The following is a 15,000-nucleotide window of genomic DNA, read 5'->3' as shown; positions in this document are numbered from 1 at the left end:
AATTTTTAGTATTTTTGTCATAAGTGCTTTAGATGTATCTTGTTTTGTGTTCTTAAATAGTGTTCCCAGATTGGTTTCATTTGATTGTTGCTTTATAATTATATTCATACTTCTGTTTTGCAGAGCTTAGTAAAGAAGAGAGAAAAAGTTGTCATAGACTCTCTTATTGATGTTGGTTCCCAAAAAGCAGGTGATCTAGATAAGGAGTGTGTACACAGCCTATATACGTAAGTTACTCACATGGAAATGTATTATCCTTCAAATCAGATGTCATCCTTATATTTGAACCATCAAATAGTAGATTTTATTAAATTACACATATTTTTCCTTTTTTGTTCTTATTTTCTTATTTTCTTTTTTTTCTTCTAGGAAGGGTTTGGTCTACTTGGAAGTCCCAATCAGTCCCAGCGACTGTATATCTGTACCACCGCTAGAGGGATTTGTCATGAACAGGGTCCTCGGGGATTACCTTGAGAGTCTCATGTACAAGATCTTTGTGTCCATTGATGAACATACGCCTGTCTCTGAGGTGAATAGGCATAGGTGGCTTATTGTGTGACATTTGGAGATATTCATATGTACAGTTTGTTTTTATATTATATAACCAATGATATTATTAGGATTTAATCAGTCTATCCTGATTGCCTCATACACTTGCCAGAGAAAGAGAGAGAGAAAAAAAAGGATGTTTGGACTTTGATCTGTTTTTAGTTTGTTTAGCTTTTGTGATACAGGTTATCTCTCTATCATTCCTGACAGCTAGCAACAGTGCTGGAGATTGATCTTGCATTGGTTAAAGTTGCTGTATCACTCTTCTGTCGCCTGGGTTTCGCAAACAAGAAGAATGTTGAGATGTCAACTTATGAAATGCATCCGTCTTGGGAATCTGCCATGGCACCAACCTCAAAAAAGTGAGCTGAAGGGTCTTTGGGTTTTAGATTTTTTTTTTTGTGAGTACTTTTAGATGTTTATAAGAATTTCTTCTTCTATCTAAGATTAATTTTTTATGCTTGGAAGAGCTTTATCTAATCCATTTCAAGTTCTTTATAGATAAGATAACCATGAATGTGGGAAAATAGCTAAGTCATGAGTAAGCAAACAAGAAGCAGAGATATTGTGTTAACAAAATGCTTTTAATAATGAGGGTAAAAAGTAAAAGCATGATTAAAGCACAAAAACATCTTAAAACATAATCACTTACTTATTCCACAGGCTACCAACTACAGCAGATGACCTGCTCCTGCTAGAGCTAGAGTCAGCGTTAGCCGAGAGCACCCCAGGCGAGGGGGAAGATATAGGGGCTTGTACTCCACGAACCCCAACCGACGACTCTCTGGCTGCTGGGTTTGCCTTCAGTGGACAGGGCAAGAGGATAGCCTTTCTTTATGATTCCACCCTCACAGCCTTTCTGATGATGGGGAACTTGTCTCAGGTATAGAAGGGTGACTTTAGAAAGGATGTACTATACCCTGAGGAAAAGTGTTCACTCACTTGAATATTTATTATAATTATTCGATGATGATCTATTGTTTTTTCATTGTATTCCTTGTAGACATATATTGATATAAACTTAACCCTTAAAACAATGGATTTTGGCTATTTGATGGTGGTCCACTATGTACTGAATGCACTAATTATTGAGAAGTATTTACAAGAGGTCAAAGATACTTAAATGAAACTTATGGTTGATGCTTACCCAATACTTTATGAACAGGGCAGAAGTATTGAAAATCACATATTCTATTCAAAGTTGCTCTCCATCTGTAGGTTAGAAATATTTCGGGTTAATGAAGGAAAGCATGGAATTATGTTATTTCAATATTCTACTATGTTATTTGAACATGACTTCTCTTCAAATGATTAAGTGAAAATTTTGCACTCAGTATGTACACGATATTGAGACGTATTTTCTTACCTTCAAGGGGCTAAAAAGTCATGCAGTCACAATGTTTGAAGTGGGCAAGATGTTAGACGAAGGACTGGACTCACTCCTCACTGAGCTGGACAAGATACAGAGGTAAGATATATATAGAGGCCTCTTCCTTGTCTAGTTGCAGTGGCAGAGAACAGATTGTTCAGTATTTTCATTTCTTTTGGAAAAAGAATGGAGATGATTTGATTGGAGGAACTACATCATATTGAGATAAGATGTGATGAAAAAGGAAAAAAGAGTCAGTGAGAAGACTTTGATTTTTTAGTTTCATAATTATTTTCTTAGACTATCAAATGTGAACATGAAATGATTGCAGTACTCTTTGGCTGTTCATTTGGTCCAGTTGTGGGGTTGAAGAAAAGAGCTCATGAAATTACATTAGACTATATGGAATGAAATAACAAAGCACTTCATGGAAAAATAGTCAACAATGATAATAGAACTCCTTTAATTACACACTGATAGAGACACCTTAGCAACCTCACCATCTCCCCTGCAGGTCAGACTCAGAAGGTGAAGCACAGCGCTACTTTGAGCATGCCCTTACGCTGCGCACATCGGTGACCTTCCTCCGGCACAACCGCGACCTCTGTTCCCCTGGCCAGGAGGTGCCCCATGCCCTTGACCTGATCCGATGGGAGAGTCTGAGCAACCTCGACCCAGCCACCACTGCTCGACTCCTGAAGAAAAACTACCAGTAAGGGCATCTTCCTTTTCTCTATAGTCTAGGATTATTTAATCCTTATGTGACAGCCGATTTTATGGAACTAAATCACTTTTATACTTAATTTTTCTGTTTGTTGAATTTACAAGATATATATTCTTTCAGTTATGATGGCTCATTATACCAAATGCTGATTAGTACCACTTAGCAAATATATCATAGATAGACTCATATTTTATACCGTAAGTCTAGAAAATAATTGAAAATACACACAACTTAAGATATCCAGCTCAGATTGTGTGTGTGTGTGTGTGTGTGTGTGTGTGTGTGTGTGTGTGTGTGTGTGTGTGTGTGTGTGTGTGTGTGTGTGTGTGTGTGTGTGTGTGTGTGTGTGTGTGTGTGTGTGTGTGTGTGAGTGTGTGTGTGTGTGTGTGTGAGAGTGTGTGTGTGTGTGTTTGTATTTGTGTGTGTGTGTGTGTGTGTGTGTGTGTGTGTGTGTGTGTGTGTGTGTGTGTGTGTGTGTGTGTGTGTGTGTGTGTGTGTGTGTGATTGTTATCAGGTGAAAAAAATGAAGTGTTGTTTTACCTTACTGTTTATTTTTGTTTTCTATATTTAGTCTTACTGAATATCTCTCTCATGCCCCATTGTGATTTATACTTTTTTTTTTCTTCCTCCCTTTTTACAGGTTCCTTGTATCTATGGCCCCTTTGAGCTACGAGATCTCAGCAATAGAGGGTGAAACACCTCCCCATTTTGGTCCCGCCATTCCTGAGGTTAACTCTATATGGTTCAAGCTCTTCTTATATCATATCACAAGCTCTGGTCCGCCTTCATTATTATTGCCTAAGGGTGAGTTAAGGATAAAGATGATAAGGTTTGTGTACCCTGCCAGGTGTTGTAGTCTATGACTTGTGACTGAGTGGAATATATAGTATTTTTTATTTATATTTAGATGTAGCATTAGAATTAAGTTTAATATTCTCTCTCTCTTTCCCTCTCTCTTTCTCTTTCTCTCTTTCTCTCATTCTTTCTTTCTTTCTTTCTCTCTTTCTCTCTTTCTCTCTTTCTCTCTTTCTCTCTTTTCTGTCTCTTCCTCTCTTCTCTGTCTCTTCCTCTCTTCTCTGTCTCTTCTCTCTCTCCTCTGTCTCTTCTCTCTCTCCTCTCTCTCTCCTCTGTCTCTTCTCTCTCTCCTCTCTCTCTCCTCTCTCTCTCCTCTCTCTCTCTCCTCTCTCTCTCTCCTCTCTCCTCTCTCTCTCTCTCCTCTCTCTCTCTCCTCTCTCTCTCTCTCTCTCTCTCTCTCCTCTCTCTCTCTCTCTCTCTCTCTCTCTCTCTCACTCTCTCTCACTCTCCTCTCGCCCTCTCCCTCTCCCTGACCCTCTGTTACTAACCCAACACCCCTTTCCATCTCTTTTTCCCTTCTTTTCCCTCCCTCTCACATTCATCAAAACGCAGGTGAAAGGTTACGTCGTCTGCCGGAGTGCCTGGTGGGGTACGAGAAGGTGCTGGTCACCCCCTGGGGCCACGATCCAACTGTGGTGCCTCTCGCTGCCCTCTTCACCACAGTCAACGAAGCCCTGATGCATTCCCCTGTCTTCATTCAGGTGTGGTTTCCTGTTGTTTTTTGTAGTTTTTCTTTTTTTCTTTTTCATTTTAGTTTGAGGATTAGATCATCTCTTTTATTTTCTTTGGAGGATTAAAAGTTAGTCAGTTGAATTAAGAATTTACATTGGATTCATCTTCCCTGTGTTTAGCCATTTGTCTCATAATGTTTTTAAATTATGGACAGGATTCATCTGGTGGTATTTTATGTGTAGTTTTTGTTAGTATAGCAGTATGAGTGTTTTAGATTTGGATTTTTATAGATTTTTTTCCCACATGTGCCTGAAATTGTAAGGTTGCTGATTTTGTTTTCACGTTTCAGGCTTATGGATGGTATCATGATGTTTGTATTCAGTACATTCCATTTCCTCTAGAAAATTCAAGTAAGTTTTTTTGTTTTTTTTTTACCTTAAATGTTATGTCCATATTTTGTAGCTGATTAGAAACCTTTTTCTTAGAAATTTATTTTTTGTAAAATGAAATTCATTTAATTGAATAATAATTTTTTTTTTTTTTTCTGTATGCAAATATGAAATTATAAAGTTATTATAGTAATGTATAATAGTCCACAGGATATTAAACATAAAATGATATTTGGTTTTAGATTATTCCCAGTTGCTCAGTCAGTCCACAAGTATTTCAGTTTATAGACTGAAATGTTATAGAACACTTTCATTCAATTTCATAACCTGACTGGTTTTTATGTATATAGGATTTTGATGTATATATTTGGAAATAAGTCAATCAGCTTTTGCCTTTTTTTATCAACTTGTGAATTTTATTGTACAGCTTGATACTTAATATATGGGTAAGAGTTTAATGTTTTACTTCTGTTATTGATATTAGTAAGATTAGTCTTAATATTTTTGAAGATGTTATTACTTCAATTTTATTTACATTTGAGGTTTCATCTTTTGAACTTCTATAGGTTTGTCATGTGATTTATATAATTTCAGAATGCAAAAGAGAAAAGAAGCCCAAAGTGCATTTCCTTCTTCTTATCCATGTATTTCTTCTCACAGAGAAAGTGAACCATCCTGCTGTACAGGCCTTGTCCAAACAGCTGGACCTGCAACACACCTTTGGGTTCATCAAGCTAGTGGCTTTCCCTGCCGCTGACACTCCTGGCGTCAATGCCATGACAGCAGCAGAGATCACCACAGGGATGCCCCAGGGCTCAACTAGCACTCCAGCTAGAGCATTCATCAACAGCAGCTCTGCGACATTAAGTGGAGAACCAACGGCCAATGATGTGACGGCACCCGACGTCTCCAAGGGCTTCACGGACAACCTCATGGACACCGCTGTGCCTGGTGAAGACTTTGACCCAGCCACGACTTCCATTCCCCAGGTCATCAGCTTCGACGATGTGGCCAGCATCGTTCACGAGAGGAGTGAGGGGCAGGATCCCCGGAGGTTAGTTTTTCATCCCATACAAAGAGGCTCTGGCTCTTGAATATAAAATAGATATTGATTGCCACATGTTTGTGTTGAAGAAATATCTTGTAGCAATAAAGAGTTCAAAGATAAAGAGTTGATTTGAACATGTGGTTACTGAGTTATAATTGAGTGAAGCATATGTGTTTATGAAAGATTATGTCATGATTGAATTTGTATGAAGTGTTGGATATGTACTTTTTGAAAAGATTTTTTGTTGTCATTAAAGTACTTTTGCTTGAAGATTTTTTTTTTTTTTTTTTTTTTTAACAAGGTTCCAGTAATTATTAAGAAATTCTGAATGTAGAATATATGAGTTAAGCAAAGAAATTATTGTTATTGGGTAACTATTGAGTGTATGACATGTCAGGCATTGAAAAGAATCTTATGAGACCTAAATGCTTATCCCTTCTCTTAACAATGACAGAGAAGGCATGACACTGCCTCTAGGTGGTCCAGCTGTTGATCAGTGGCATCTGCTGGAGTGCCACTTTGGCTTGCCCTTGTTTGATGCTTCTCTCAACCAGCAAGTCTCTCAGAAGATCATTTCACACCAGCTGTTCAGTTCAGAGAGGTATGAATTTAGTGGTTTTGTTAAAAAGAAAAGGCTTTCTTATGCTATAGCTTTTATGAATATAGAAATATGTATATCCATGAATTATTCTATTTTCATATTCTATTTTCATATATTCATATATTTTTTGAAATATCAATAGAACTGCAAACATAAAAAAGGATACAAGGGACTAATGATTTGTTATGCATTTATTTATCTATTTGTGTTTCTTTCCTTATTTAGCATTGAAAAATTCAGTGAATCCAATGCCAAGCTGATTCACAGTTTAAGGAACTTTATCAGTGGAAATAAGGTGAGAAACTGAGTTTTAATTGATCATGTATATTTCTTTTCATTTTTTGGTATACAAAATAGCGTTTGCAAACCATACATCAGTGCATATATAGTATAGATGTTAGATTTTTTGTTTTGATTTTTTCAGTATGAGTTAAGGTTTATCACTAGAAGAACCACTTGTTCAATTTTATTTACTCTTGATGTTTCATATTTTGAACTTCAGTGTAGAGCTTCACTGATTTCATTCCAAAATATAAAAAAGACTTACTTGATAGTTGAACTCTGTCTGCTGATTGACTGATGCTTGAAGGCAGATTAACAGTCAGTTAGTGTTCTATTGTTCATAACCCATTATGGGCAGGGGATAGATTTGCTTGTCCAGTCTCCAGGATGGGTTTTATTTCAGAGTAGGGCAGCTTCATGCAACATATCTTTAGTCTTTTAGTCACTCATTGTAAAGCTAGAGCCATTTTTGTGTTTTGTTTTTTGTTTTTACTATATTTAAAGACTTAAATCTGTCATATCACAGGCTATATTGATACTGCAATTGACTGAAATTGTAGTTTAAGGTCCATATCAGCATATTATTTTGTTTATACTCAGTGTGATAGAAGTACTGCTGTTTTAGGGGAGGACAAAAAGCAACTTGTTTTTTGTATTTATGTACTCTCATGAACAAATACAATTGTCATTAATTTTCAGTTTTCCTTCCCTGCTTATGAAATTTCACTCTCCATTACTTGACAGGCACAAGGCGTATGCATGGAGGTACAGCAGAGGGGAGGCTGCCGAGAAGGAGCCTCCAACTTGCCCCTTCCCACCACTCCACTGCTCTTCTGTGGAGGTTCCTTAGCCCCATGGGAAGGCTCCTGATAATGAAGATGCAGGAAGAATTAGTGCGCTTGGAGATAAGTATGCATGAGTATTAGAAACTAAATAAGTTTGTGTACATTAGCATTCGTTTTGTGGAAAATTAGTGTGAGTGGAAACAGTGAAGTTTACCTGGGTAATGAGTGCATAGCAAGATGTATTTATGAAATGGCATAATACCTAACTGAGGTAGAAATCTATATTTTTCTCCCCTTGATCTATATACTATAGTGCATCATGTAAACCTGCAACATAGATTATATTAAAAGTTCTTAGATAATGAATCTGCAAAACACTTTGTAAATTATGGCAACAAGTCATATCAGAGTATTGTGCAAACTTTTGGATAAATGCTAAACATGTATCATTATTATCACTGATATTATTTAAATTGACATTTAGGGGTGTGATCATATATACATTCCTGCAGGCTTTTGTTTGTCTATGTTTACACATGTACAGTATGCATGTATACATTGCTATTGTTATATTTGTTTTATATAGCAAAGCATACCAATGTTTAGATTGTGTCAGAGAATATTACAAACAAGTAGTATATACTTGTGCCCACACCCTAAACACACCAACATACACTCTCTCTCTCTCTCTATCTCTCTCTCTCCCTCCCTCTCTTTCTTTCTTTCTTTCTATCTTTCTTTTCTCTCTCTGGTTTTTAATCTGTCTGCTTTTGCTGCCTCTTGCTCTGTCAATCTTTCTCTCTGTCCCTCCCTCTCTTTTCATCTACACAATTTGTCGTAAATGTTCTTTTTCTTTTACATGCATGCATATATGTATACAGTATGTGATCTCTTTTGATTTACAATTAACTTGTGTTATATAAGACAAATTCCAGTTATTAAATGATTATTTTGTACTTATTTGATGAGAAAATCTCCTTTATTCTAAAATTAGATAAAAAGCAAAAAATACATTTTAGTAAAGTAGAATTTATTGGTATCGATTTGTTTTTTTTTCTCTCTGTTAATATCAGAGCCAAACTAAAGATATGGATTTTATATATACATATGTATGTATATATACATATATATACTTATATATATATATATTATATTATATATTAATATATATTATATATATATATATATATATATATATATATATATATATATATATATATATATATATATGTATATATATGTATATATATATATATGTATATATATGTATATGTACATGAACTCTCCTCATAGTTTTTTTTTCCGTCCAATTTGTTATCAGGATCCCATCAAAATAAACAAGAGTATTATCAAAATTTATCAGTTTGAGTCCAGGGCAATTCTTTTGTTTTAAGATTTTAATTCATTGGCATTGGTGACTTGTGCTGTCCACTCTATTTTTATTATTTTTATTTATTTATTTTTTTCTTTCACATAAATGGCTCAACAAATGCTTAGTCACCAAGCAGTCAATTATTAGGTTTATTTAAACTCACCTTTTTACCCCATTCCTTTAATTTTCATAGGAATAAAAAATCTGTTACTGTATTTATCATTATTGATGTTATTAGTTTTGTTATTAGTATTGTTATTAGTATCATTATTGTAACAATAATGCTAATAACAATGCTAATAGTAATATAAATAATTATGATAGAAATTGTTGATAAAGCAAAGTTAAAGTGGACAATGCATGTATATATATATATATATATTCCTTGTATCACCTGGTTTAATGTATGAGTTTTCTGTCTACAAAGGGCAGTCTCTTATCATTAGTTTTGCATAATAAGGTTATTTCATACTTGGGCCCCTTATATCTATACTGATTTACCCAGTGTCCCAAAAGAAGGAAGGATTGACACACACTACACCACACATGCACACATGTAAACAAGACACACACATTCACAGGCTCAGTTATATTGTATGGAGTCTGCAGAAAACCTAGGGTCCATCTTCATGGTGAACTCCACTCTTTTCTTTGAGATCAGAAAGACAAAGAAAAAAATTGCAAGCGAGAACTGATTTTTTAAAACTATCAGTACTGCTTTGAGGACCAGTAGAAGCCCTTTGTTTTAAGGTCCTGAACTCACACTACTGTTTTTTGAAAGGAACCTTTTCTTTCTTTCTTTCTTTTTCATACAAAATAAGAATTGTAGCCTCTATATTCATTGAAAGTTGTATTTGCTGACCAATAAGATGCACCTATTTTGCAAGGTTATGGGAAGGGGATAGAACATGTCATTGTACATCAATTTAACCTGTTGCTGACGGGGCTCTTTTGGCTCCAAATGATCTAAACACCGGGGTACTTCAAATGCATAAGCCTAATGCCTTGGGCTATTCGCCTGCTCTGGCCGTGGCCAAATGCTACACGCCTGATCACCCAGCACGACAGCCAAAAGGAAAGCAGTGACAAAATATCTTGTTCTCGGCAGCTGGTCCTGCCACCACTTGATGTGATATCTTGTCACCTTGCATTAATGGGTTAAAAGTATTTTAGTAATTCTACTAGGAAGCAATATCTGCACATGAAGCTAAACAGAAATCTGCTGGCATCAGCTAAGAAAACTTGGAGTAAGATATGAAACTTGTGCATATCTGCTGTTATGACACTTATCTGGCATTCATGTCGGATGCAGCATTTATGTAGAGAAGAGTTCATTGATCAGGAAGAGGACAAAAACATAGTCTGGTGTAGGTTATGTGTGTGTGAGGAAAAAGGTACAGTGAAATGTTCTAAGCCTTGTCAGTTAACAGGCATAGACCTTGAATAGCTCTGCTACAAGTTTTAGATTTTATCTTATATAAATTGGATATTTTATACAGACTGGACTTTATATGTATCTATTCGGAACTTGACTTTTACGTCTGTCGAACATCTTACTGCAACACCCTCTTTCTGTTAGCTATAAGCCTTTGCCCTTTGGCACTTGTTTTCCCAATGATAATATAGGTATATTGAACCTGGGTAATTTTGTATACTTTTTTTTTCTGAAAAACAGTGAGTCTGATAGACCAGCAAATATAATATTTTCCATACAGAAGAAATACAAAATGGGGGAAGGAACAAAAATAGACAGAAACCAAAGAGAAACTGGGACTGGCAGTGTTTTAAGCAGGTGTTTCCCTGACCAAGATAATGGCAAGAAATACACAGTTCCTTGCTTAAAATGACTAGATGGTCAAGAAATGGGATTTCTCTAGTCTTGTAATAAAGCCAAAGAAAATATTTCAGTCATAATGAAAAATTGGCAGATTATTTATTGTATAGAGAATTTTTGAAATTGAAAGTATATGAAGGTTATGCAGGTGTTAATTTATAGAGGAAGTTTGTTATACATTAACAGCTGCCATTTTCTTGACATAAACATATTTTTCTTTAAGATAACCCAGCACTACAAATGTTTTTTTTTGTTTTCCTTTATACTGAATAATTTGGCCCTGTTCTTTAGAATTATAGATATTTTTCATTGATCAAATATCAGTAACAATTAGAAGGCCCTCTTTTGAAATTACTCAATAAGTCACTTATAGATTAAAGTAGTTTGCATTTCTGATCTGCAGTAGTATTTAAATTCTAATTAAATGCCTAAATGTTCTTTTTAATTAATAAAGAAATTCAAACTCAGTCTCTTTGAAATGTTTATACAAACATTTTCCATTTTGAATGGTGTGATCTTTGAAGCATTTTGAGCTTTGTGGTATATTTTTAGTATTGGTATAACAGTATGGTTTTAAAGTAGAAGCAGGTAGTGTCTGACGTAGTGCTTCCATATATACTTGGTGTAATGCCTTATGAAGGAATTGCTTTGAAATATGTTCTTTTTCTATAAAATATAAAGCCAACTTGCAAGATTACCACTGAATTCAAATACGTCTTTATACTCTCACATCAGGGTTTGAGAGTGAGAGTTACTATGATGATGGTATGATTCTTGCTACATCACAGGAAAGGTAGAATTTTACCAAGCACTTCTGGACCTTGGCTAATAAAAACAAGGAAAAAGCTAGGCCTAGTGAATGAATTGTTGCCTTTTCTTGGTCAGCAAAATCACTTTGAGTGTGCTTAGTGTGACAGTGCTAAGGCTCATCTTAGGCTCATTTTTCATTGTAATAACTGAAGTGTGTGGGTCAAGATTTTCTTGCAATCTCCAGATGCACGCGCACTCACTCTCACACTCACTCTCACACTCACACTCACACTCACACTCACACTCACACTCACACTCACACACAAACACACCCTACCTGTTTAATGGCTTACAGATCTAACATCTTGGTTGTAGCCTATCATATATAGTATTACCAGTATATTAGGTTTTAAATTTTTTTATACTATTGTAGTGAGTCAGTCAGAATCCCTTGGTGTTATCGAAGTTTGTGTTTATAAAACTCGATTGTTTTCATGTTTTCCATGGTATATAATATATCTTGTGTTGGGATTTATGTACAGTATTATTGTTTATGGCAATATTACGCAGTTGGGAAATTATTCAAGCATTCGTTTTGGTAAGGATTTTAAATCTAATTGGGCCTTTTGTTTACAATTTTTGGAACACTAACAAGACTTTAAAGGAAGGTTGAAGACCTTCTCAAATTTTTTTCTGCTGTCTTGCTGGAGCGATTGTATTGTAAATAAGTTCAGATGTGCCAACAATAGTGTTAAATGACTAATAGTTTGCTGATAGTGTAGGATCATTTATAAATTTGGCTTTTTCCTTCAATGAACAATAACGATACAATACGCACAAAAAGAAAAAAATCCACCACTAGGATTTGTTGAGTAATCAAATTTCTTAAGAATGATTGAAGAGAAATGAATAACCTTTGTGATAATAACTAAATAGACTGAAGAATTTTACATTAAAGTTGCCAGGTAGTCACATTGGAGAACTAACTTCTACAAAATGGTAGGCATTTTTTTTTTAAACAATCTTCTAGAAAAATATTGTAATTCTCTTTGACTTTCTCTGCTTATCCAATTGTAATATGATTTCTCTATGTATATTTGTGTTCAAGATTGTATTTGACTTGATTTCGTCTGTAATGTGTGAAGTGATATTGTGTGTACGATTTGATTTTTGTAAGATGATTCTTTTAACATTCCAGGTTTGGTAATTAAGGAGAATTTTATGTAATTTTTTCTTTTTCTTTGTTTTTCTTGTTTACAGCTGAGACAGAAGAGAATCCTTTATTAATGTTTGAAGAATACTGATATACTGCAAGTAAATACAGATGTAACTTTTATTCAAATGTTTTCAATATGTACATGAAGCTGTGCATAGAATAATGTCTTAGCTTTGACATATTGACACTTACTGGAAATCCCAATATACATTATTATTTTCTGGTGCTTTGTTTTTTATTACAGTAAAAGCACAAGCTACCAGAAGCATAGAGAAAGAATAAAGAAACATTATTGCTAAATGTATCAGTATTCATTAATAATTATGCATCAACAGATAAGGTCTGAGTTACGATGGAGGTTTTTTGTCTTCTGTCAACAGCTTAAAGAAAATAGTTGATATTATTTCCTATTGCTATTTCTTTAAAGAAAAAAAGACCAAAAGACAATTATCTTATATATTCTCTGCTGCTTGTAAACATCATTTGTATATATTGACACTTGGAAAAAATATATATATTTAAAATGTACTGGATTATTTTGTTTTAGGTACCAAGTTTTATTTTAAATTAGGTTAAAATATTCCTCGTCAGATGAAAACGAACAACCAGATACAGATAAAGGTATTATTCCATAAACTGCTCTAGATCAAACCCATATTTTAAGGTACAGAGTGACACTTGCAGAATTTGCCTCAATTTATTAGGAATTGTGCAGACTGCCTTAGTGCTGAAGGAATACCAATGTTGATATAACTTTTAATCTCATTTTAAGGTGAAATAGGCTGCATGTGCATATTTCTTAGAATATCTCTATGCACAAGTGTTTCTAGCTCTAATTCACTTAACTCTTCTTCATATGAATATTTGTTCTTCCATGGATTTTCCCCCTTTTTTTGTGTTTGTTTCTGCATATTCACATAGAGTATAACTCAGCATTTCACTCCCCCCCCTCTCCCCTGCCCCCCACAAGGTCTTCCAATTACCTTCCGTAAGTGCCAGCATTGTTAATTATTTCCCCAAGATATTAATGTCAGGATATATGTTGATTTTAAACCAGTAAGCAGGATCGTCCATTTAAACTTTTAACAACAAAAGTTCTTCAGCAAAGGAAGAGATAGGATAAAAAGTTATTTGATCATTATCATTACATTAGAAGTTATCTTGATTCACCCTTAATTTGGTACTCTATAGAGGCTGATATTCATCCTTGTATATTGTCGGTACCCCATACATGTATATATCATTTCTATTATTTTGCTTAATTTAAAAAAAAAATGCAGTCTTACAAAGCAAACTATAATATATGCTTAATTAATTGTCTTATGTGTTTAATCGTCAGATGCATGTAGTTGCATGTGATCAGGAACATTTATCTGGTGGACTGTAAAATGATGACATGTTAATGGCATTCTGTATAAAGGGTGTGGAAGACAATGCAAGAGACTGAATTGTGTATGTTTTGGAGCATATTCTCATTGATAAAACTTTAGAGAAAACATTAATATTCCTTCAGAATTAGGATGTGAGAATTGGGAACTGTATAGGATATGACTATGGGTAATCAAAGAAAGATTTGAATACTATTCTATCAAAACTAAATAATCTCATGGGTTCTAGTTGTAGATGTGGCAGATGATTTTTGATAATCAATCATTCTCATGGGTTCTAGGTGAGTGATAGTGAAATTTAAACTGACAATCCTCTTGCTTAACAAATAGGAGCAGCATAGAATTTACTGTTAACCCAATGCCAACGGGCCCGGAGAAAACTGACAACCCCCTACTCCGGGCCTAAGTAATATCGTCTCGGGGACGTCACACTGGTGTGTCGCACTGTCATCACACACTTTTTGCCGTGTCACAGAGGTGTGACACCCAGTTGTCATTGGGAATAATATTGCTATTATATTACTTTAAGAAAAAAGTCAATGTTAGACAAGTTAGGCTAGCATTATGACAGTGGAAAGGTACTTTTTTGTTAGATTGTTTGTTTTGGTAAACCTGAATAAAGATTTAACAAATTACAAGTCATCAAAATCACAAAGCTGAACCATTTTTTCCTTTGTATATAAACACAGAACATCTGAAATGGGTACATTTAAGCTTGTCAAAAAAAATGATAATAAAACTTCTAACCATTGCTTATTTGATTTTTCACATTATGTAATTGTAATGTTTTTTCCCAAAATTTGCATGCTTTTTTAGATCCATGTTTCTTTCCTTGAAAGCTCATATTTATTCTTTGTCATTTATAATAACACCAACTTGTAACAGGTTTATTCTTGTTCCAAATGGATTGATATTAATTTTCCATCGGTGTCTCATTTTGCCTTGTTCACTGTCCTTTATATTTTCTCCTGGCATGATATTACTTATAATGGAATCTTTGCTACTATCTATGCTTTTGTAACCTTACTTAGATTCTTTTTTAATATTTTACAGTGCCAAATAGGTGTAATTCTTAAATTTCAAACTTTATACTTGCATACATTTACCAGTTACAAGATATCATATTTGCATTTGCACTATCTAGCCATAACAAAGCAAATTTGACT

At 34.6% G+C, this 15,000-nt stretch overlaps 1 protein-coding gene across 1 annotated transcript in view; it reads left to right on the top strand.

Annotated features, from left to right (window-relative positions):
- The window catches only part of LOC122267112 (protein FAM91A1), a 9,216-nt gene extending 901 nt beyond the window's left edge, over positions 1-8,315 (top strand). Inside the window, exons 3-15 of the mRNA XM_086534126.1 lie at positions 124-227; positions 370-529; positions 760-911; positions 1,213-1,432; positions 1,923-2,017; positions 2,433-2,630; positions 3,283-3,446; positions 4,050-4,198; positions 4,519-4,579; positions 5,219-5,612; positions 6,061-6,207; positions 6,433-6,502; positions 7,234-8,315. Coding sequence (XP_086390252.1) covers positions 124-227; positions 370-529; positions 760-911; positions 1,213-1,432; positions 1,923-2,017; positions 2,433-2,630; positions 3,283-3,446; positions 4,050-4,198; positions 4,519-4,579; positions 5,219-5,612; positions 6,061-6,207; positions 6,433-6,502; positions 7,234-7,359 — 2,040 coding nt within the window. The 3' untranslated portion in view covers positions 7,360-8,315. The remainder of the gene's footprint in view (positions 1-123; positions 228-369; positions 530-759; positions 912-1,212; positions 1,433-1,922; positions 2,018-2,432; positions 2,631-3,282; positions 3,447-4,049; positions 4,199-4,518; positions 4,580-5,218; positions 5,613-6,060; positions 6,208-6,432; positions 6,503-7,233) is intronic.
- Positions 8,316-15,000: the final 6,685 nt, after the last annotated feature.

The sequence above is a fragment of the Penaeus japonicus genome, unplaced genomic scaffold, assembly GCF_977035675.1.
Source record: "Penaeus japonicus unplaced genomic scaffold, GWHDUDI00000001_assembly GWHDUDI00000040, whole genome shotgun sequence".
In the NCBI taxonomy this organism is placed as follows: Eukaryota; Metazoa; Arthropoda; class Malacostraca; order Decapoda; family Penaeidae; genus Penaeus; species Penaeus japonicus.
This window is presented reverse-complemented; position numbering and strand designations above follow the sequence as displayed.